This window comes from Zootermopsis nevadensis, unplaced genomic scaffold, assembly GCF_977971745.1.
Source record: "Zootermopsis nevadensis isolate Lab colony 2312 unplaced genomic scaffold, Znev_1.0 Znev_ptg000030l, whole genome shotgun sequence".
Taxonomy (NCBI): Eukaryota; Metazoa; Arthropoda; class Insecta; order Blattodea; family Termopsidae; genus Zootermopsis; species Zootermopsis nevadensis.
The window spans coordinates 4,587,399-4,611,052 of record NW_028259162.1 but is presented as its reverse complement, the minus strand read 5'-3'; the positions used below and the strand labels follow the sequence as shown (position 1 = coordinate 4,611,052).

Sequence of the window (23,654 nt, the reverse complement as noted above, 5' to 3'; positions counted from 1 at the left end):
GCGCGCTTATTACAATTGAATTTCTATTAAGTTTGAGTTTGGTCTTATTATAAATTTAGTTGTGTTCAATTAAAGACTGAGTTATAATTTTCAAAAAGTTATATTTAACAGGGCCATTGATTCTCATTTTGTTGATAGCATAAGAATTAGAAGTTGCTGAGGTTAAATCTCTCACCGAATAAATAAACCTTCTAGACAGAATTATTGCTTTGTTAGGTCACCCACAGAAAACTATGTCTGGCTGTTTGTATAACCTATTTTGGTTACAATTGACAGCGTAATTTCGCAGGTTTTATAAGTCTGATCATACAACTTTTATTTCTTACGACATTAAGCCAACGTTAACTTTAGAGAAGATGTCCTTCGCCTCCTTAGCTACTACCGTTCGCTCATACTTGTAAACGGAAAATACTTGCTAAATAATATAAGAAGATTTATTAGAAACGAATAAAAATTATCGGTGTCTAATTTGTTGCAATACACTTCCTAATACTCTATTTAAGCAGTAGTAATTTTTGGTCATTGGGGAAGGTTCCAACGCTCTTTTATTGCCGTCCATTGAGTAACAACGTGGCAGAAATGTGCTCCACTTAATCACATACGAACTTATTTGATGATTCACTCAGTCATTTATGAAAGTTCTTCATGTCCACATACCGCGTTTCCCGGCACAATAATGACAAAGAAATAGTTATGACAAACTCTAATTTGATCAGAAAATAAACTCATACAACAAAATGTTCTGGCAACAGTTTGCTGGTGCCGTGTTTAAGCTGGAATAAAAATAGCCCATTTTTAAATTTGGCATCTGGCCTTCTCATATGCTATTAATTTGTTTGCGTAAAATTATTACAAGAAATTAAACAGTAATTCGTTCTCGTGTTATATTGTGGAAAACTCGCGTTTTACGTAACGTGTTATTCATATGAATGGAAAATAAAATCAGTAATATATGACTGGAAATATGGAAGGAGGATTAGATTTATAGTTGGAGGAATATTCTAATGCAAGAGCATGTCACCTGTATGAATTGTTATTTCTGAGTCGTGGGTTGCAAAAGCCGGTGTTGGGCATACGCAGTCTTCTGTATAGAGAACTCACATGTGGGATTTGAAAAAGAGGCTGATTGAATTCAAATAACAAGAGTGTTAAATGAACTCCCCAGAAATGCATTTCGTTAATATCTGTTTTCTGACTCCATCATTGCCCTGATTATGGAGGCAGCAATGACCCCTTAAAATTGTACCAGACGGTGCTACAGCTCAAAAGACAAGCATCCTTACAGTAAGGCATCACGCTTCACACAGTTTGGATTGATTTCCCTTGTACAGACATTCGTTAATTATTTGACGTAACGAAAATGGTTAAATTAGGCCTAAATGTTATATAATTTTCCAAATTATGCCTTTATTTTTATATAATGGGCCTGTTTTTTTTTTGCAATATAATCGTTTTAAAGAAAATCGAAAATGTATCTGATTTATATTTCAAGTACGAGATAACAAACCGAAGTCTTATTTAGTCTACAATTTCTAGGATTAACACATACTCCCAGTACCAAATTTAATATAAATCCTTTCGGTAGTTTTGGACATAAGTCACCCGGAGGGAGAGATACGACGTCCACAGCTGGCGTCCATTTTATACATCTTGCAAATAATGTTTGGACGTATGTACAACTTTCTAACCATACTGTGATTGCCTCATATAATTTACGTGTAGTCTCCAAAAATGTTAATTGATTCAATGCACTCGAATTGACAACTCCGTTGTATTCGTATCAAGTCACAAACTGTCGCGGTTACTCCGTTAGACCTCCCACTGTTCTGCTGTGTGCAGTGGGTTGTCATTAGTCAAGGCGTGAAAGAAGGCGGAAGGTGTGACTTGCTTACTAAAGCAGGGCTACCTGACGTAAGGCTATCTTTTTCATATGTAATTAATAGTGTGAAATACTTCTGTGTTTTGTGGTTTTAACTACAAAACACAAGTAAATTTGTGCTTAAATGTCAGCATTATATTCCAAATAATTTCTAATTCTTCTGTTGTTTGATAACTTGGTTTTTAAAGTTCCTTCCGAATGAAACAAACCTCTTCATACCTTTGTTGCTGTGTTAAGGAATCGAACAACTGTAAAATCAATTGACCCTTAATGTGAGGTCACTCTAAGTATAATAAATACTCAATTCCAAAAACAGCGGCTTTTTTTGCCTGGGATTTGTCAGTGTTGCCAAGGTTCTGGAAACGTTCCTTCACACTTTTATGGATTTGGATTAAGCGGTAAATTTAGTAGTGGTGTGTTAATCGAATATTGAAGTAAAAAAAATCTTGATCATAAAAAGTGCGATTTTACGAATATAAAATTATCGCCATAACAGAACTGCCTGTGGAAACAAGAGTTGTACAAGTGGCGTATGAATAGTTTCCAAGGACTGAACATGGAGGCGATATTATTTTCCTCCGAAACGTTGGTCACAGCTCAAAGGTCGTACGATCCACATCAACTTACGCGTTAATTTTAATGCCCGTCATGGTATTGAAGTTATTGTAGGAAACCCAGCGATATCTCTGGCTTTGTGATTTACGGGATTGAATGTCGCAAGTGGAACCTATCAGGCTGTCTGGAAATCGATATTTTCTCAAGGAAAGCAAATAAACAAGCTGATAAAAAATACACGATCGTTATTCTTTGCGCTTTGCATAGTTCAACCTGCGTATTGTACCGGCAGTCACTGTGTCAGAAGGAAAAAGCTTATTTTAGAGCAGCCATTTGTGATCCTTTGTCTAAGAGAAATTTTATGCCCTGAGCCATGACGCATGGTCTTTCTTTAGTTGATTCCTACTCAGATGGTCACACAAATCACTGATTTTATGGAAGCATTTCAATTGTCATCGTATCCCATCCTAAGCCAGTTCAATTTAACATTCTGTTTCTCCAAAGGTCGGACGTTTCACATGAGGGGGTGGAGGACCCGGTACACATAGACAAACATCTAAGCCACACGCGGGGCTCTATAATGTTGTTCCTTCATTTGGTCACCTGAAGATCATACACCTAGTTCACAACTTACTTGAACTAATGTATGTGTCTTAATATTAGTCTTTCGTCCCTTCGTATTTACTGTGGCCGTTTTTAGAGAGGCCCTCATCGTATTCTCCCTACTTTTATTGTATTCCCCTGTCGGAGGAGCATGTCCTAATTTTTTTAAACATTGTATTATATACAATAAAATCTGTGGTTAAACAGTTAACGCGGCTGATAGCCCGAGAAGATTTTATTGTACATAGTCGCCGTGAAAGCTCAAGATCATATATTGTATTAAATAGTTGATGTGAATCAGAGCTGATTTGAATCTCCAGCCCAGTGGTCCACAACACCTTGCATTCAGCGAGTTCCTTAAAATGGTAAAGTTGCGTCATATTGTGATATAATAAGTATATATTAAATCTTGTCCGTCTAATCACAATAAATTCTTATTAAATATTAAAATATTACAATTTAAATAAATAAATAAATATTTTAAAAAAATTAAATGTTAATTATTGTAATATTTTAAATTTTTTAAAATATTTTAAATAAATATTTTAAATGTTAATTATTGTAATATTTTAATATTTAATAAGAATTTATTGTGATTAGACGGAGTTCCTTAAAGTTAAACCTGCCGGAGCTTGAAGCCACTTATCTGCGCTTTGAGACATATAGTAGAACTCATTGGATTTTGCCTCCATTAGCGCCGAACCTGGCCACAAGGGCAAATTTGTCTTGAATATCTTACCTTTGCTCTTGCCAGTCTTCGACTGTCTCGTGGTTGGTTCACGAGCGTTGGCCCTTCACTGCCCACTACGCCGCAGACATTCGCTCGCTTGTCGGTTCGTTAACGTTGAGGTGTGTTCGTGAGCCTTGCCAAGTGTTTTCATCTAGCTGTTTGGCTCGCAGCCTTGTTGTCAAAATATGATGTTTTAGTGTGGCTACAAATCCCACCTGTCTGCAGCATCTACGGTAATTGTCACACTTCTCACAGCCACCTCATACTTTAGTCCTTCATCATATGTGCATGTTAAATTAACAACGATCTCTTGCAATCGATTCGTAAGGGTGGGAGGCTCGTGATCACGTCCAGTGTCGGTCGTTTTGGTATTAGTGGCTTTTAACCTTCGAGTTTACTGCCACAGAGATAAATACGCAGTTAATTAAGACGGGCGAGTAAAGGTCATGACTGCTTATACTTAGTCGTGGTCTGTATCGATCGACGTCACATATGCATCGTAGAAGAACTTAATCAACGTCAATCTGCACCATCATTATTTCTGGTTCCTGGCTTGACCTGCTTACACCGTCGCCCCCACTCCCGAGCAGAAAGTCATGTGGCGACGCCAGGGCGTCTTTTATTGTTATTCACGGCGTTATTGGCTCGACGCGCGAGGTTTATACCGAAACTTTGTGTTTGTGTGTGCTCATTTTACAACTCGAAATCGTTACATCACTGAAATAATGTGACGGCCTGGCTTTCTGTGCGTAAGATCCCGGTTTCGAAATCATCGTGATGCAACATGCCTTACCCTCGCCCTTAAAAGAAGTCAGATATTTTATGTGTGAGAGGAATACCAAGTCACGCCTTTCCGTGATTAGGATCGTGCGTAACCAATTGGCCTGCATTTTATTTAGAAAAAGAAGCACCCATAGTGTTCGCCGTAACTTGATTAATTTACGTTTTTGTAACACCGCAAATAATATACATTTAAGAAGAAAATGCGGTGAAGACTTTTTAGTTAATTATTAAAATATCAGGGTTGTATGGTCATCGACTCGTCACTCCTCTTTCGCTTGTCTGTGTCGTAAGCCCAGACACTTGTCACTCCTAATTTCTGGGCCCTGCTTCCAGTCGTCGGTCCCCCTCCCCTCGGACGCTGGTCGCTCCCAACATTGTTTCTCCTCTATGAGTCTATATTTATATATCGCCCATTCTAGATTTCGTCACGAATATGCGCTCCCCCTGTCCCCGAGTTGTGAACCACGTAAGGTTTCGTTCTTCCTCGCAGTGGGCTGTGGTGATGTGCTGTGATCGCAAGCTTCTGGTGATATGAGTGCTGTGTGCACGATATATAGGTCTTCGTGGTGAACTGACTGCGTGTGAACTGTGTGAGTGGCAGTGACAGACTCTTTAAGAGAGAATGGGTCTTTAGATTCCAGATTTTTGTATCGTCGTGCTTCGAAACCTGTTGTTTATGAAAAGCAGCGCTCTAGGATTAGCGTGTAGTAGCCCTAGGAAAAACACTGCTTATCGGCGTCGTATGCTCGAATAGGATTGTATCAAATTTCTCTAAAATCTCATGTACATGCCATACAATTATAAAGCCTCACTCTTGTTTGACATACATTTCGATTTTTCGGACATTTAACAACATACGAGATAAATAAATGGCTGTTTTCTGGGTTGCAGTAACGTGTAATCTGGTAGAAGTTTACCGGCTTCTCAAAGGTGTTTGCTGCCTCCGTCATCAGGGTCATCGCCCTGATGATGGAGGCAGCAAACATCTCTGAAACGTCTGTAGATTATACCAGAATACACGGCGCTGCAATCCAGAAAACAGCCATCTTCATACTCGGTCACCGTGAGAACATGAAATCTCACTTGTTGAATTTTTGCGTAATTGATCCTCTTTTATTTTCGAAATTAAATTGTGTTAGGTAACATGAACCAGTAACTTTAGAACTGGGCTTCACGGGTTTCATTTCGCTCAGTCCTTGGAGACCCTGAGATTGAAAATAGCAGGCCTATAAGAATTGGAAGGCAAGCGATCGTGCAAATGTAAGAGAATGGTATCAGAATTTGCCTGACGGGACGAAAGAAAACCTCGTACAACCTAAATCCGAACCCGAAACTTCGCGAATAGGAATCAGTCTACCAATCGCTCTTCTTGCAAGTTGCTTGGAACTGTTTGTGGTCAATAAGGATTAGATGTATTTTCTTCCCGTATTTAGGTCGTGGATATAAAAACTGAACACTCCCTTTACTCCGAGACCAGCCAAATGCTGTGTCGAAAAAGGAGCCCCTAACTTAGGACGTGCTGCTTGGTTAGGTCTGTCACACGCCCCTGGAGCAGTGATAGACGAGAATGGGGCAGAGGTGCAGTGGCCGAATGACGATTAGCAGGGGAAACCGAAGAACTCGGAGAGAAACCTGCTTCAACGTCACTTCGTCCACCACGAACGTCTAGCCGTAAACAAATATATTTCCCTTAGTGTAGTTGGTTCATAGTGATATTTGTCTAAACCCCGTTTCTCTGACCTTCAAACAGAAAATCTCATACTTCTCGAATACACACCTTTATGGTTCCCTCGATCTCCTGACTTCACGGTGTTTTTCCAGCATCGGACTGTAGTGTCAGCCTGTGGCATAGTGCTGCGTGTCCAACATGGCGCCCAGCCGCTTCAGGTGCTTGGCACAGGAGCCCATTAAATATCCCATCGACATGAACCATCAGTCCGACGTCTTGAAAGTAAGTAGAATCTCGTGCCTTCGTGTGACTTCTCTTGTAACGTGTAAGACTTGAGGTTCTCACAGCGGTGAGTATGAAGATTTCCGTCTTCTGGGTTGTTGCGCTGTGTAGTCTGGTCGATGTTAACCAACGTTTCAGAGGTCATACTGCCTCCGTCATCAGAGTATGAAGATTTCTGTCTCCTGGGTTGTTGCGCTGTGTAGTCTGGTCGATGTTTACCAACGTTTCAGAGGTCATACTGCCTCCGTCATCAGGGCGATGAGTATGAAGATTTCCGTCTTCTGGGTTGTTGCGCTGTGTAGTCTGGTCGATGTTAACCAACGTTTCAGAGGTCATACTGCCTCCGTCATCAGGGCGATGAGTATGAAGATTTCTGTCTTCTGGGTTGTTGCGCTGTGTAGTCTGGTCGATGTTAACCAACGTTTCAGAGGTCATACTGCCTCCGTCATCAGGGCGATGAATAACCTTGTAACCTTCGACGGTTTCCTCGTTACTGTCTGTAGTTCATCTGAGCCTGGGCCTTGACCTTAACAAAACATCAGTGTAAGGAATTTGGACGAAATGGTGTTTATGTAAGTGAGTTATATGTAACTGATAGGAGAGATGAATCCTAGAGACCTGGGATGGAAATCTATGGACTGGATTCATCAGGATGAGGATAAAGACCAATGGCGGGTAGTTGTGTACTTGGTAATAAATAGCAAACAACTGAACAACTGTTATCTTCTCAAGAAGAACTCTGTTCCGTTGAAGATAGTTACAGGCAATTGAAACAGATGGTCTTTGGTTAGAACAGGGGTTCTGAAACTTTGCAAGTCCTACAGTAGTCACATTCTCAATTTACTATGGGCTTGCGGGCTGCGGGATAGTCAATGAGGACGATGTAACGAAACTTCATGGTTGTCTATTAAGAATGCTACTAGCATAACTGCATTATAGAAAATAATTTCATACTTTCATGTTTGCATGTGAATTTTCAATTATTAGCTATAAAAATACGTTTTACGTTATAAAGGAAAACATCTTGCCTTCGTAAATCTGATAAAGACGCCGCTAAATGTCTGTATTAACGTGATTTCCGAAGTTAATAGGGTTTTTAGAAACTACGACTTTTCTCTCACCACTACATTTTTCTTTAATCCTCGGAGAATTATAGATTTAGCCTAGAGCTTATTTCTACTTTAAAATTTAAAAGGAGTTATTAATTGGCTCAGATTTATTAGCTTCGTATTACGTCACGTTCTTGATTAGACAGCGAAATTTACATTTTGATCTAAATTTTGACACCTCTCAAAGGTTTTAGGTGTTAGGGAAACGAAATTATTGCACATTCTGGGGGCGTTTATTTCTCACTGTAGTACACGTAGCTTTCTGTCTGTACTAGGGGACGTTTTGTTGTTACCTTTTAATAATATAATATTAAGAAATCTAGTAACGTGGAAGCTTAGGAAATTTATTTTTAAAATTGCGTAATATTTGCTTATAAATAGACTTAGTTGTTTTTATTATATTGGCAATGTTTGCGGATGAAGGGAAAGGAGAACTGTTTTCCTCCAAAGGAACATTCCGCAGTTGTCAGAAGGGACCATATTTACCAACCATAACACAAGACACTTCTATTTAGTAAAAACTATTTTACATCCACAAAAAACCAAGAAACGTTTATCGAACATCATTGTCGAAAAGTAAACATTTAAGCAGTGAGACAAGTAAAACCACTTTCATCTGCGGAGGAAGTTTCAAAACAGCTGTAAATATTTGTGGTATGCCTCTTGAAGTGCTCGAATGTTTTACTTGGAGTCTTTCACTTTAAGTGTTTTTCATAGTCTTTTTATCAAAATGTAGAAGCCATCATCCACTGTGTTAATCTGCCGTGTACACAACGTTTATTTTAAGCGTTTTCTTAAAATTTCTGTTTCTAAACAAGATACATTATTTCTTTCCGGTCATTAGATTTATTACTTATAAGTCAGTACCAATACCACAGGTAATACAACTAGAATGTACAATTTCCTTTGTGTGGAATGTCTGTTTTAGATAGTTATCCTCTGTGGGTGGACTGATATTTGGCAACAACTTTTTTTAATTCTACACTTGGGCAACTTTTGCTTAAACGTTAGACATTGTATGAAATTATATTTGCTGGAAAGGATCTTAGGGCAGCAGATAAGTATCTGCTTCTCGGTGCCTTAAATTTTTCAATACATTTACATTCCACAAGTAAGACGGGAAACTTTGATACGGGCTTGAATATAAAAATCACCAAGTGTGGGGAGATGTCTCTCTGGGTCAGGAGTGTATTTGTTTTGACTCACAGCGGCAAAATTAGTCCATCCATGTGACAGCTTTAACAAACTCAGTGCGATCCATCCTCTGTCTAATTACGTACTTTATTTTTTCTAAGACGTGATACGTCATTCCCGCGTGGCATCTCAAGAGCCAAGATTCCTTTCTACCACTTGCAAAGAGTATTATTTTTGGACGGAATCCTTGAAAATCGAGGTGTATTCAAAATAAGAAAAGGAGATTTAAATTTGATACTGTGCTAAAAATATTCAAGATTGTATAAAATATTATTAGTAAGTGGGAGTTTGGGTGATGATGTTAGCCAACATAAACAGTTCGCCAAAAGGCGGCCAGAGCTCACAAAGCTGACAGGCTTCAGGTCTCGGTATAGCCGATTTATCACTCACTTGTAGAAGAAATTACTCAAACCCCCATCTTTTACGTTTGATTATACCGAACGTGGCGGCCGAATGTTCAGTACTTCCGCTTTGTGTACTGTAGGTCCCGGGTTTAAACCTGGCCCCGGAGACCATGAATCCTGACGGATCTTTCATGGTTTTCTTCAATCCCGCTGACACTTGCGGAAAGAACCCAGCGTCGTTAAATAAATTAGAATCTCTGCCTCCCCCGTTTCATAGATTATAGAAGCAGTGTGACAAGCAGCCCTTGATTTCGTGGGAGTGCAGCTGGTTGCGTTGCCGACACGCACCTGCTAAGTTCCCAATTTAAATCCAGCCAATTTGTTTTCGTGGCAACGCGTTTCTTGGATCCAGGTCAGAGGGAGAATTCGCATTGTCCTGTGTAAAGAAAAATAAGGACCATGTGACAAGATTGGAAAGTAGAATTCACGGCGGTGAGTCCGAAGATGGTTGTCTTCTGGGTTGTTGCGCCGTGTAGTCTGGTAGAAGTTCACTGACGTTTCAGAGGTCTTGCTGCCTCCATCATCAGGGCGTTTGAGGAAAGTGGATCCCTTGTTATCATGGTGTGGTGCATCCTCAGGTGGCAAGGTGCAAACAGATTCAATACGCAGTCGTGAACAGCCGACAAGGGATTGAAATATCAGTGGATGACGAAGATGGTGGTGAAGTATATTAGGATTGAACAAGATCGCATACCGTCAGTCTATCTTCATTTACTCACTGTTTTATAGTTAAGCAGATTTGTGCTCCATGCCCCTTCAGACATCCCACTTTCTGTATTTTACTGATATACGTAAATGCAAACTGTTGTTTATGTATGTACCTCGTTTGCGTTATCGGCTACAGAGTGACCCGTTTTAAACCTTACAGGAATGAAGTGTGTTTTGCCATTGGATGTAGAACATGAACAATTGTTCACAAAACAAGATAGAAATGACCGCAATTGTTCTGATCGCATGCATGCCATCTCTGTCATGCTTCTGAGTCACCCTATCGATGCCATTTGGATAGTCTGAGCTAATGGCCGCTGCGTTAAGTAAAAGACAGATTAAATAAAATTAAGCTCAGATTTTGAATGAGTTAAGGTGTAGAAGGAAGAGCCTGTGACTTGTTTTAAGATTCTGCACCCTCATTCGCGTGGAGGGACTGCGAAAACGACGTGACATTTCACGCTTTAAATAATGTTTTTTAAAAGCTGCTCAGCTAATCCTCCCACTTTCCTCGCTTGTGCAACGCAAACTGTCTGTTGAGGTGGAAATATTTGGCAGTTCGCGTGACCTGCTGGGTTTTATGTGAGTGATTGCATACAGCTCTCGTTGAATCTGCTGTTCGTCCCAGTTTTAAAAGTTGCAAAACAGAAGTAAGATAATATTTTCCAAGAATAACCACGTAGGTACGTGTTAATGACTTCTATCTTCCGTTATGCAAGACCGAAATTAATCGATTCGAGCATGTTGCCTGCAGTTCACTGTCCTGTACGTGGTGATTTAGGCCTCCTTCAGTAATGTGCCAACATAAACAGGTTGTAATTGTCGTTGCTAAAATGTCTGCACTTTCACCACCATCACATCAGCTACTACTGCTCTTTTGCTATTAATGTTACTGCAACTATTTTTTTTTTATTTAGTGTTCTGTTTGACGACAGGTCCATATGAACAGGATCCTTCCATCCTTTTCTCGGACTGGGACCTGTTCATATACGTTCTTGGTAGATGATCCAGAAGTGGTTTGCCATTGCCTTTTTCTGTGTGTGAATGGAGTAATTGTAGGGATGCCACGGAGAAAAGAAACCGGGGAAGCCCCCGGAGGAAAACTCCGTGTTGCCTAGACCACGGCCTTGCCCAACACAAGTTATAAATTCGGGCACCGCCGGGAATCGAACCCGAGACCCCAGGATTACAAGGCCAGCGGTTACTGCAACTAAAGCATTAAATTTTATGGACGGCCCAGCCGTTATATTTCCCTACACGGATTTAACCATTTGGTGTCTGTAATGGAGAAACGTTGTGTTTTATTTTAGGTAAGAATTGAATTTGTAAATGTTAATTAGACAAGCTTCATGCTTATTCCTGCCTCATTGAAGATAATATTGGCCATTAAGATGAATGTATTTACTATCGAACCTAGTTCACATTTTCGCCGTAGGTATCCGCTAAGTAAGAGGATTTCAGTTCAGTAGTGACTACTCAAGATAAGTTAACACTGAGAATGTCTGCTAAATCGGTTGAAGCAAATTAAATTAGACGTGATAAAATAGTAGTATGTCCGACTGTATGAACCTTTGATAGTACCTCGGCACGAGGCCACAGAAGCTCACGTGTCTGTGCCCTAGACGTGGTTAGTGATTATCTGTACTCATTAATGTCCATGACGAGGTTGCGTTGGCATCGAGTTCTGTGGTGTGGTGAAGGTGAACACAACAGTTAAAATAAAAATGTACGTTCTGTCCGCTCGACTCAACAACATTAAAATATCTGTAAATCGACAGAAAGATGTGAATAAATTCCTCCGTGGCGGACGGTAAAGAATTCATCAGCTTGTTTGCTGGCGCGAGTGGTGCTTTGTTTCTCGTTCTGCCGATCACATTGAACGCGCGGTGTATGGGCCTGCACAGATACCGGGCCGCGGATTGCAATTTCGCTCGGCGAATAGATGTACGCGTTTTTGTGTATAATTTTGTGTCGGAATAGACTTTGCTGTGGACCAAGGAAGTACTTACATCTGACGACGTGTTTTTAGTAGAATGTAGTGTCTGGATTTCATTTGATGTTATAATAATTTTTGCTGTACATTTTTAATCGATTTAGACTCAGTGAAACTGAAAGCTGTATTCGTGTTAGATGTTATTACTGAATTTCCTACATCCACGTAATATTTCCTCATATGCCCTCAGTACGACGCCTTATCTTCGCAGAAATATTTTATGAAACACTTTGTTTCATTCTTCAGTCGGTCTCTCAGCGCTTCTTAGTTTACGCCTGCAACAGTATGTTTAGATAGCACGCAGTACAGTCGTGGCGGAGAAGTTTCCGCATCGGACAGGCGTTACTTCATTTCCTCTGTGATTAATCTGAATATCTGCCAGACTGGTGCATAGCGTAGACGTAATTATGGTGAAATATTGGCCAGTACAAGCTGCAGTCCCAGTAATTTATAAGCGTATTCGTTAAAAGTGACTTTTTTAAACGGTGCCAAATCTCCATAAAGATTCATGCGTAATCTCGGCGCTACATGGATATGAACGTGTGTTTTAAATCTTTCAGTGTATTACACTGTGATGAATGTAGGCCGAATGCAAATTAAGAAAGATGTGCTTCTTCAACTGTGCGCTATGGAATTTCTTTATGCCCAGTAACTGTGTAAATAGTTTTCAGTACACCAAGAAAAATTTACTTTACATTAACGATTCTGTTTATGTAGGATTTGAGGTTTTCACAGCGGTGAGTCTGAAGATTGCTGTCTTCTGGGTTGTTACGCCGTGTAGAGTTTTCATATAATTGCATTACGTCAATATTTTCAAGCTAATGTGGTTGAAGCAAATCTTGTTTTTGATCGTGGATAATGACACCGTGTTTCAATGGACTTTTTTTTCTTCCATCGTTTCGAAACCTGGCTGTCTCCATCTTTAAGGCGAGGTGATTGAAATGTAGCCTGCCTCATGTTCCGAAACTATAAATGTCTGAGCCAAGTGTTGAAGGCGGAGACAGTCATGTCCTACGAAAAGTTGACAGATCGTCCCACCACTGGCTGTTATCGCCCAAAAATGGAAACATAATTAATTAACGGCTTATATATATATATATATATATATATATATATATATATATAGAGAGAGAGAGAGAGAGAGAGACGTGACAAGGGCGGGGCACTAGCCCCTGGCGTAGGACATGTAGGGGCGCAAAATTGAAAATTAGAAAGTTGAAATTTTTAAATATTGTGCAATTCACGTGTGCAATGAATAAAATTAATACAAAATTTTTCAGAATTTTATCATTTTGAGGGTTGGGAGGCGCAGTTCAGTAGCAGGCCCCAAGCACATAAATCTTAATTACGGCTCTGTATGTGTGCGTGTGTGTACGTATGTACAGCCGTAACTAAGATTATATTTTTTGTGTGTGTTCTAATAGTGTGCAACTAACACTAACAACCACTTAGTGTACTACACACTGTTCGAATATTATTGTAACTCAATGAGACGAGGACGTTCTGCTACAATATATCCACTACTAAGGTATAAGAGCACAGCAGGAGCGCGTAGTGAGGGCGCATGACCATTGGGTTCATTGGTGAGACAAAAATAGCGGCCCTACTTGGCACACGTGTTCAAGAGTGGACACAATAATTCGGTCCTTGTGACGAGTCGTCCGTGAATTGTGTTCGCATCAACAAAATGGAGTCAATAAAGGCTTGCAAACTTATGCGTTCAATATGGCTGTCTTCTGGGATGTTGCGCCATGTAGTCGGGTAGATACTTATCCATGTTTCAGACGAATTTATAGCTTACTGCCTACATCATCAGGGCGATCGTAAAATCCCGTTGAAAGAGGATTTTCTTCTTTGAGAGAACAAAAATATACAGTTTTAAACTTGTTTCTCATGCATCAGTACGTCTTTCAGTAATGATGTAGTCGTTTAATACTTGTAATTGACTGTCAAAGTTTTATTTTATTATAAGACTGCCCTCTTTATTATAACTAACCATCAAAATCCATGTTACAAGGATCTCCTTGGAAATTTAAAAAAATTACTCTGCTCATCTAAATGTTGCCTGCATTAATGGAGCACGGCCATCTGTAATTACGTTCACAAAGACCTGGTGTTGGCACCATCCTTGAATCCTCTCCATCCTCTCATATCCTATTTCAGTTTTAATATTTTCTTCCCAGTCTACACATAAGTGTATTTCTTTTGTTTGGGCGTTCAGTCCGATAAGCTCATCGTTGCAGTCAGCATTATACTACCACACAAGTGACTCGTTCCTAGCCTTCCCCTTGAAAATTCCACCGGCCAAAAACTACTGCGCCGATTATACAACTCAGAAGACAGCCATCTTTAAACTTGCTGCTGTGAGAACCCCAAATAAATCCTATATTATTTTCATACAAATTTGTTATTCCTGTAGACCCCTCTAAATAAAAAAAACAGATATCTGTAATGTCCCTGGATAGGCACTGCGACACCCTATACACTGTACATTATATATATGTTTATACCAAATTTGACAGGTAGGAATTATTTTTAAATGTTTGGTAGTCAGTTTATAATTGTGAGATGAAACAAAAATGTCATTGTCTGCATGCAGGGACCAGAAATGATCCGGGTATCCAAGTTCTACAAGGATTCAAAAGATGGAAAGTTCATCAGCTACCTGGATAAGGACACAAGGACACTGTATGAAACATTCAGGAATGGTGCTAAGGAGTCAAGTAAGTAGCTGTTTCAACAATGTTCGATTGTCCTGTATCAGGAAATTCGGGTTACACATTACGCTGCTGTAATACTTTGTAATGTTAGCTATATGTGTAAAATGAATAAAACCGTAATTGGCAAACAACTTCAGTCTTTATATTTTTCTGAACGTCTCTCTGTCAGACATTTGAGCTTTTGGGTCTTTAGTCAGATTATTATCGCAGACCTTCATAATGTTTTTTGTAAAATACAAATTTGGACATTCATGATCAAATAATGGCACTTGTAGGATGTAGATATGAGTATGTAACATTGTGGAAACAAGAGACTGTTTATACATAAAATACTAGTCAGTAATTATTAATTTGTAATAAAGATTAATATTATGTTGCATCAACTAAATGTCTTAATTTTAAGATAAGATATTATATTCAGACCATTAATGCTATGAGAATTAATGCACTACATGTAATACTCTTAGGCCTAACTTTATTTTCATTAGCATTTTTCTTTACTCTGTGGTTACTTAAAAGAAAAGAAAAAAATTGTTTGAGGACAGACAGACTGTTTTATTAAGAAAAACATTTTGTTCTCCTCACCTAATCTTAATTAGAATTACATTGTCTGAAGGTTTAAGAACATATTATTGCTTCTCTCTGACCCTGTTAATTACCTTAATATCATATCTGTAACTGACCATTGTTATAAATCAAAATGACAAATTTTATACTTATTTTGGACCCAGAATAAGGTACATGAATTAATATGAGCAGTGGTTTTAAATATTTGATTTACAAGGATGCCTTGTGTGGGTTATGAAGTTGAATTAAATGATTATAACATTTTAAAGTTTGTAAAACAGTTTACCTAAAAAATCACATGTGTTCAGGGTAAAAATACGTAACAAGAACTGTTTCAATAAGAGTATTTAGTGTGTCACACATAATTTTTGTCATTGGGTTGGAAGTACTGAATTTAAGTGTGTGTTTCTGTTGCAGATAATGGACCATGCCTTGGCTGGAGAGAATCTCCAAACAAACCGTATCAGTGGCTACATTATAATGAGACATTACTTCGAGCCAAAAATTTTGGCTCTGGACTTGTGGCTCTAGGTCTCAAGCCATCTCCCAACACATATGTTGGTATCTACAGTCAGAACTGTCCTGAATGGATTCTCACAGAACAGGGTGCATATTGCTACTCCATGGTGATTGTGCCCCTTTATGACACATTAGGACCTGATGCGTGTGCCTACATTATCAAGCAAGGTATGAGAAATGAGTGAAGGTGATAATGTTGTTTCATGATTATGTCTGTTGTTATATGCACATTAAAACACTGCATTTTCCTGCCTGTTTATTTTAATAAGAAAATTTTTCAAATTTTTTATGGGATTCATTTCCTTAACTGCCAGGGCTTGAAGAAGAAGACTTAGATAAGACAATTGTTTTTTATTGCTAACAGCATCAAAACCTGACTTGAGAGTTAACAGCAGTTTATTCAGATCATAAATGTTGTGTGTTTTTCAAGTTTCAAAACCTACTTAACTTAGTTACAATAAAATATTGTACTTTGCTACTGAGCAGGTCAGCTGAATCAGAAACACCTGTAATGTTTTTTTCTTCATGTCTGGGGCATTGGCTATCATGATTTGAGTTTAATCATGGTTTGCTTCCACTTTCTTCTAAAGTATTTTGGTTCTCTACACATAACTATCCTCACATTTCATTAAGTGCTAAATAAACCCCAGTGGTTAGTACAGCATCACTGAATAAACTGTGAATCAATTACATTTAAATTATGTGTTTTATGATGGTTGCAGTGTTTGTGTACATATTAGCAGCTCCGGGTGCATGACAACATTATCATGTTTATTCATGCTTTATAATTTGTATACAAGTCATTTGAAGCTTCAAGATAGTGGGGACAGACCACTTTTTGGTATTCCTTCTCATAATCAACAATATGTAAAGTGTTGTTTTGTTCTTCTGTCTTCTTAATCATCTTGTCTCATTTTACTGCAAATTGCTAATTTTTAAGACAACTGTAGTACACCATCCATCACTGACATCCTGTGATGTTTCCATTAAGGTAGATCACCTTATGACATATCCTCCTCAGTGACTATCATTATCATGTTCTCATAGCGGAAATCCACGTGGTAATCTGTGAGGATGACACGAAATGTAATCTACTGTTAGACAAATCTCCTCGTTGTCTGCGCAAACTGATTACCATCAAGGAGACCCGACCAGCCACAAACCAGAGGGCCAAAAACAGAGGGGTGGAAATGCTGCGCTTTGAGGATGTGGAGAGGCTTGGAGCAGCCAAGGACAATCCAGAAGTGGTATGTTGTACTGTGCTTCAGTGAAAATAGGAATTACATAACATCACCAGTCTGTTTATTACAGTTCCTAGAATGTCATGTCACTTGTAGTTCTTGATATTCACAAGTATGTGACCTTATTTCTCTGTCTCACCCAAGAACAATCCTGATATAAACAAAGAGGAGGGCAGTCATATTCACCCAGTTAAAAATTACCTCTAATAAACATAAATTGTGTAACATGGAAATGAAAATTAAAAAAAACAAGACTTTGCCATGACCATTGAATACTCAAATGTACTTCTGGAAAGGGTAAATTAAAAAATAACTGAAAATAAATGGGCTGTATACTGGGCAGTACTTTTCATATAGAAGTGCCTGTGTTTTTTAGAAACCTACCTGAAAACCAAACACACATTTAGGTCCCTTGAGACTCTATTCAAAGCAGGTTATAAAGATATCAACCTCGTCCTCCTCCTCACTCCTCACTTCTCACTTTCAGACTGTCTTGTAACACAAATTCAAAGCTGCACCACTAGATACAAGTTTAATTCATTCCAGATTTACATCCTCACAATTACCTACACTAAGATGTGTTTTCATATTTATTGTTCATCTCTTTTAGTCTTTCAGATGGCTACTTTCAAAAACGTTTTCTCCACCAAAATTCTGTATACATATCTTGTTTGCCCTTATTAGATTTTTATGTGCTACCAATTGTAACCTTCTTGGTTTGACTAGCCTGACATTTTGTCTTGTTAATCAATCATCTTTACAACAATTACATCTTCATACATATTACAGTGACTATTTGGGATGTGCTGGTGTAGACATGAATTACTCTGTTCGACATGAAGCTCTCCCACTGTCTGAATGATATTACAGAAATTATGTGTTGCTTTTTTGACAGCCTCCAAAAGTGACAGATCTCTGCACAATCTGTTACACATCAGGGACAACAGGAAATCCTAAGGGCGTTATGTTGAGTCATGAAAATGTGGTAGCAGGGATGTGCGCTGTAATACTGCAACTTGGCGACCACAGACCCCGTTCTGATGACATTATGATGTCATTCCTACCACTGGCACATATGTTGGAGCGGTGTTGTGAGGTATGTGAACAGTACCATTATGGCATGCATTAAGTTCTGAGATAGGTGGAACTCACATTTTTTTCGATGAAAGATGATACAGAACAAGATAATTATTTTAATCAAAAGCGATTAAGTATATGCCCATGTCTGCCCGGTTATTACGTATAGGGAATCTTGTGGTTAATTTTATTTTTGATGTTATGCTTACTGTCCTGTGCTCAATGAATATCACTGCATAGTGGTTAGCAATTTATCATATGTGGAAGAGTTCAGTTTAGAATGTTATCTAAATTATAAAACTGTAAATAACTGTTCTGAAGGAAGATTACAATGAAGATTTATGGAAATATTTTTACTTTTACAGGATCCTCTCTGGTAGACAAACACAACATTCTTATTTGCATTTCTCACTATGTTTCGTGAGGAGTAAGATATAATTGTAATCTGCAGAGTTCTAATGTGCAACTTTGTATAGACAATACTGCACATTCTGTAGCCCGTTGGTCTGCAAAGACTCCTGCAGTATGTGAGTGTGCTGTGAGTTGTCTTTCTTGATATTGAAATTGCAGAATGGAATGTACCTGTTAGGAGGAGCAGTGGGGTTCTTCTCTGGTGATATCAAGAGGTTATCTGAAGACATGAAGGCTCTTCGCCCCACAATGATGCCAGCAGTTCCACGCCTACTGAACAGAATTTACGACAAAGTAATGACAGAAATCAGTGGGTCCTTCATCAAAAGAACACTCTTCAACATGGCCTTGAGTGCAAAGGAGAGTGAAATTAGGAAGTGAGGACTCTTTCCTTTTCTTTATTTATTCATTTTGTATTTTGTCATTTTTTGTTTATTTAAAACAGTCATTAACTGGATATCAATTGGATATTGAAGAAGAATGTGAAGTAATGGGACTGGAATGATTAACAGAGAAAGGAAGTGGGAGCGAATAAGAATGGGAAATCCCAAATAAGATACAGGCTGGCCCAAAATATAAACTCAGTTATCACTACAGTGAGTGAAATGCTTTGAAGAAACTTTGCTGAGACACTGTAGTACTCAAGCCATTTGGTCATCTTTTATTTTTGTTTAGGTACCAGGCAATCCAAAGGTTATGGATGAGCTCAAATTATGTATTGAGCATGAAATATTTGCTATTCAAAGTGATATCCTCCAAAGTGCGGTGTCAAACTTTGAGATGAGGTTGTGAAAGATTGTCTAAGTTGAGGACAAACAAAACACATTGAACACACAATACAAATGGCTTGAGATGCTGGTTTGAGTGGTATTAGAATGAGATTTTTATGTTCCATCATCCAGGTGAAATAAAGCATTAAATTTTGTAGGTACATTTCAGGATATTCTGTATATGTGTAATTTCAGGGGAGTGCTTATGTTAGTGAAGTATTATGTGGCATTTTAGACTAACCTAGCCAAAAAAAAATTTGTAACAAATATCTGTATAAAGAAGAATTTTGATTTTAATGAAAGCTTAACTCATTTGGTAATCTATAACATATTTAATCATTCCTGAAGTAGAAAACGAGTTGGTAATAATCATATGTGTTAGAAAATATGACTTTTATTTTGCAGGGGCATAATTCGAAGTAATAGTTTCTGGGACAAACTGGTATTCAGGAAAGTGCAAGAAGGGATGGGTGGCCGATTACGTCTCATGGTGGTTGGCTCAGCACCTCTGGCAGGCAATGTTCTTACATTTACTCGTTGTGCCCTTGGTGCTCTGGTAAGTATAAAATGCTAATAAAGTTATCCTATTTAAGAGGGAGATATTCATGTTTTTCTTTTCAGAAAAATGCTGGAATAGTATTGTACAATGGGCCACAGCAGGACAGGATCATTACTCTGATGATGGTAGCAGCAAGCACCTCTGAAACATCAGTGAATTTCTACCAGGCCAGATGGTGCTACAACCTAGAAGACAGTCATCATCATATGCCTTCTTGGTGTCAAAAAATAGCTTCCCACTGGACACAGTTACATTAAAAGCATATATATTGGTCTCTCCAGAAACTATATACACAGTATACAACAGCTTGTATGTATTCCATCTTTCCATCCTTACTTGTCTGTGAACTACAGCATAATACCAGCTTCACAGACATCACAAACATGTGAACGTATGATTTGGAAACAAAGCAGGAAAATTCAGTATACAGGATTTGCTTCCAGGACATTTTGTTCACTGTTTTTGGTTCATAAATAATTCATTTTGTAACTGTTTTGTCCACAGACATTTCATCCACCTTATTACATTAAAATACCATACATGTATGTTTTATATAATGTCCAATTTTTTCTCTTCCCCCACAGTATTACATCAGATATTTTTATTCAAAGGTATTTTTCCATTGCACTTATTTCACACAGACTTTCTCTGTGTTCTGTGGGTGGTGGAGTGATAATATCTTACAGCGCTAGTAAGGAAACATTGAATACATGTTATTGATATTATAATGATCTCTTTAAACTGACATTAAATTCGTAGAGTGATATGGTATAACACATCCACAATCAAAACATGTACTTAAACCTATTTTTAATTATTGAAATACAAGATTACCATGATAATGGAGACTTTTCAAAACTTGTTCCTGTTTGCAGGTAGTGGAGGGATATGGCCAGACAGAATGCTGTGCTCCTGTAACACTCACCGTTCAGGGGGATCATGTTCCAGAGCATGTGGGTCCCCCTGTGGCCTGCTGTTGTGTCAAACTGGTAGATGTACCAGAAATGGAGTATTATGCTGTCAATGGACAGGGGGAGGTCTGTGTCAAGGGTACAAACGTCTTCCAAGGCTACTACAAGGAAGATGAGAAAACTAATGAGATTATAGATGCAGGTGGTTGGCTCCACACAGGAGATGTTGGAATGTGGCTGCCTGTATGTATTGCAGTGGGTTCTTATTGAAACATGGTATCTGGCTACACATTTTGTGTCTCCACCTGCATGTGCTGTACAGCTGCCTCTGTTCATCTTTATTGTCTGTTTGAAATTTTAGCCCAGTGACTAGCTATCCTGACAGGTTTTTCATTTTTTTCTTCTTCTTCTTCTTCTTCTTCTTCTCTCTCTCTCTCTCTCTCTCTCTCTCTCTCTCTCTCTCTCTCTCTCTCTCTCTCCCCCCCCCCCCCCACAGTAAGAATAGTATCATGTTGTAGGCCATTACTGTTTCCTGACAAATCCTTTACATGAAACTATACAAAATTGTTTCCTTGTTTAATTCACCACTACATAACCTCATAGTTGTTAATGTGTTGTTGAATTTTTAAATTGTAATTTTTCTACATATTGAAGCATATTCTAAGATTACGCAGTTAAGTTCCTGTAAAGTTATATTTATGTTGAAAGAACAATCTACTAGATAATGAGAACACAAGACAGCATTTCCAGAGTAATATTCTTGTTGAGAATTATGCCTTTCCAGCTGCGGCAATGACAGCAGAAAGAGATTTATGTTTCAGTAGCTCTGGCGAGAGGAATGCCACACCACACTGTAAAATTCACTGTGTGAAGGTCGATGCTGGAAATATTCTTTGTTGAATGTGAAGATTGTGCTAACAGCCTAACACACAAAACAGTGATTTCAGGCATATAAATGCTGCTTGGTCATTCTGGAGGACACATGGTTTGAAGATATTTTTTTTATTTGTTAACCTTTATTGTCCATGTATCGTGGCTTAAGGCACAATGCAGTTAGCCATGTCTGGCTATGCATTACAATAACATACCACGAAACCATGAACTCTTAGTCCTGTGAGGATGTATTAAACCTAACAAATGATATTTTTACAACATAAAAGGGTTAAAAGTAATTTTTCTGCAAAATTATTGTAGTAATTGGTATGTTATTCTTATTTATAGAATGGAACACTAAAGATAATTGACAGGAAGAAACATATCTTTAAGCTGTCGCAAGGAGAATATATAGTGCCTGAGAAAATAGAGAACACCTATATTCGCAGTCAATATGTGCAGCAGGTGTTTGTGTGTGGGGAATCTCTGAAGGTGAGCTTTTAAGGTCTTTTGTCCCATGATCAGAACCCACAGAGGTTGAGTTTATGTTATATATAAGTGCAGATTAGTAGCATAAATTAAATACCACTAGTCCAGATTAAATGTCTAGTCCAGTTTTATTATTTTATAAGTAAAGACAATCTTATGGTATCATCGTGTTTCCATATTTTCCTTCCATTGTCACTTTTTAACCAGTTGATAGACTTTCATGAAACTTGGTCTGAAGATCATGCCACTGTAGGGTCTTTATGTGTCTGTATTTTATATGCAGTCTTGTTAACTTCACAAGTATAAGGAATAAGATTGCTTCTAAAATTTTAGCTGATAAATAGTAAAAAGTGATTTTTTTTATTTGTATATAGTTATGGTTTACATTAATTATGCTGTCAGTAGCACAGAACTATACAGTATTGATTGATAAGATGTTAATAAATTGGAAAGCTAAGTGTTAGTTTTACATGACCACCATGTTGTTTTTGTATACCCTAGATCCCAGGTTCAAATCTTGGCCTGGGGATCAGCTATCCTGACTGAGGTTTTACAGTGGTCAGTCATATAAGATTAATATTTATATTTTAGTTTGATGATGGTAACTAATAAACTGGAAGCTAGACATAAGAGAAATTTTGTATAGAGATAGATCACAAACATAACCTATCAGTTCTTTATGAAACATTTTTATCTTAGCAGTCACAAACATCATCACATTGAGATTATGTCCATCAAATTTAAAGCGGTGGGAATGTACAGGAGTGAAAATTATGCAAAAGAATGGATTACTACATTTTATAATTGTTAAATTTTAGATGGCTATTAAATTCATTTGATGTACTTAAGTATTTGAAGGAATGTATGTATTATGAGTTTATCCCAGAACTCCTTTATTCTGTCATGTGGAAAGAAAACGTGGAAGAACATAGCCTTTATATCATCACTTCCATTTATGACTGAGGCGTGCATATTTGAAACAAGTATATCATACCACAGCATCTTAAAGTTTTGTATGATATTCTGGTGCTGTAAAACTTTACTTTCTAATTTTCTCATGCATGAAATAGCCAGTCCATAAGTGATAGTAACATTTACATTTCAGCAGTAAGAAAATGTAATCATCCACTGGTGAGATGACATCCTAAACTTTTATCACAAAAGCAAATCCTAGCTGAAGCAAAAGGTAGCTAGATTATGCACATTTATATAGTCTTACTTCCAGAAGGTTAATATAAGTATTATTGTTGCAGTCTTGTATTGTTGCGGTGGTAGTGCCTGATGTGGATGTCATTAAGAGCTGGGCATGTGAGAACAGGATTCCTGGTACATTGTCTGTATTATGTGCTCATCCTGAAGTGAAGCAGCTCATCATGGATGACATGATTAGCTGGGGCAAGGAGGCTGGACTCAAGTCATTTGAACAGGTTTGTAGTCAGCACAGTGCCACTAGGCTACAGAGGGCCTTCAGAGATTGTTTTCTCCTCCTGTTTCATTAATCCTAAGAAATGAAATGAATGAATGGCTTAAAAATGAGGAGACTGAGGGCACTGGGCATTCTTGGTAATTTTGTATTTCCTACTGCTCTTGATGTTCATTTGTTGCAAA

At 38.2% G+C, this 23,654-nt stretch overlaps 1 protein-coding gene across 10 annotated transcripts in view; it reads left to right on the top strand.

The window, feature by feature from the left end:
• LOC110830156 (long-chain-fatty-acid--CoA ligase 5) overlaps positions 1-23,654 on the top strand; it is a 57,350-nt gene that overhangs the window by 29,564 nt on the left and 4,132 nt on the right. For 5 of the 10 annotated variants that reach the window (XM_022064735.2, XM_087358521.1, XM_022064718.2 and 2 more), the window contains exons 3-11: positions 14,509-14,632; positions 15,614-15,883; positions 16,763-16,962; positions 17,852-18,052; positions 18,604-18,821; positions 19,620-19,770; positions 20,649-20,927; positions 21,906-22,049; positions 23,300-23,473. In XM_022064735.2, coding sequence (XP_021920427.1) covers positions 14,509-14,632; positions 15,614-15,883; positions 16,763-16,962; positions 17,852-18,052; positions 18,604-18,821; positions 19,620-19,770; positions 20,649-20,927; positions 21,906-22,049; positions 23,300-23,473 — 1,761 coding nt within the window. Of the gene's footprint in view, positions 1-4,991; positions 5,141-6,300; positions 6,502-9,646; positions 9,904-14,508; positions 14,633-15,613; positions 15,884-16,762; positions 16,963-17,851; positions 18,053-18,603; positions 18,822-19,619; positions 19,771-20,648; positions 20,928-21,905; positions 22,050-23,299; positions 23,474-23,654 lie in introns of those variants that run through there. The other 5 variants (XM_022064753.2, XM_022064743.2, XM_022064780.2 and 2 more) reach the window with 5 other exon arrangements.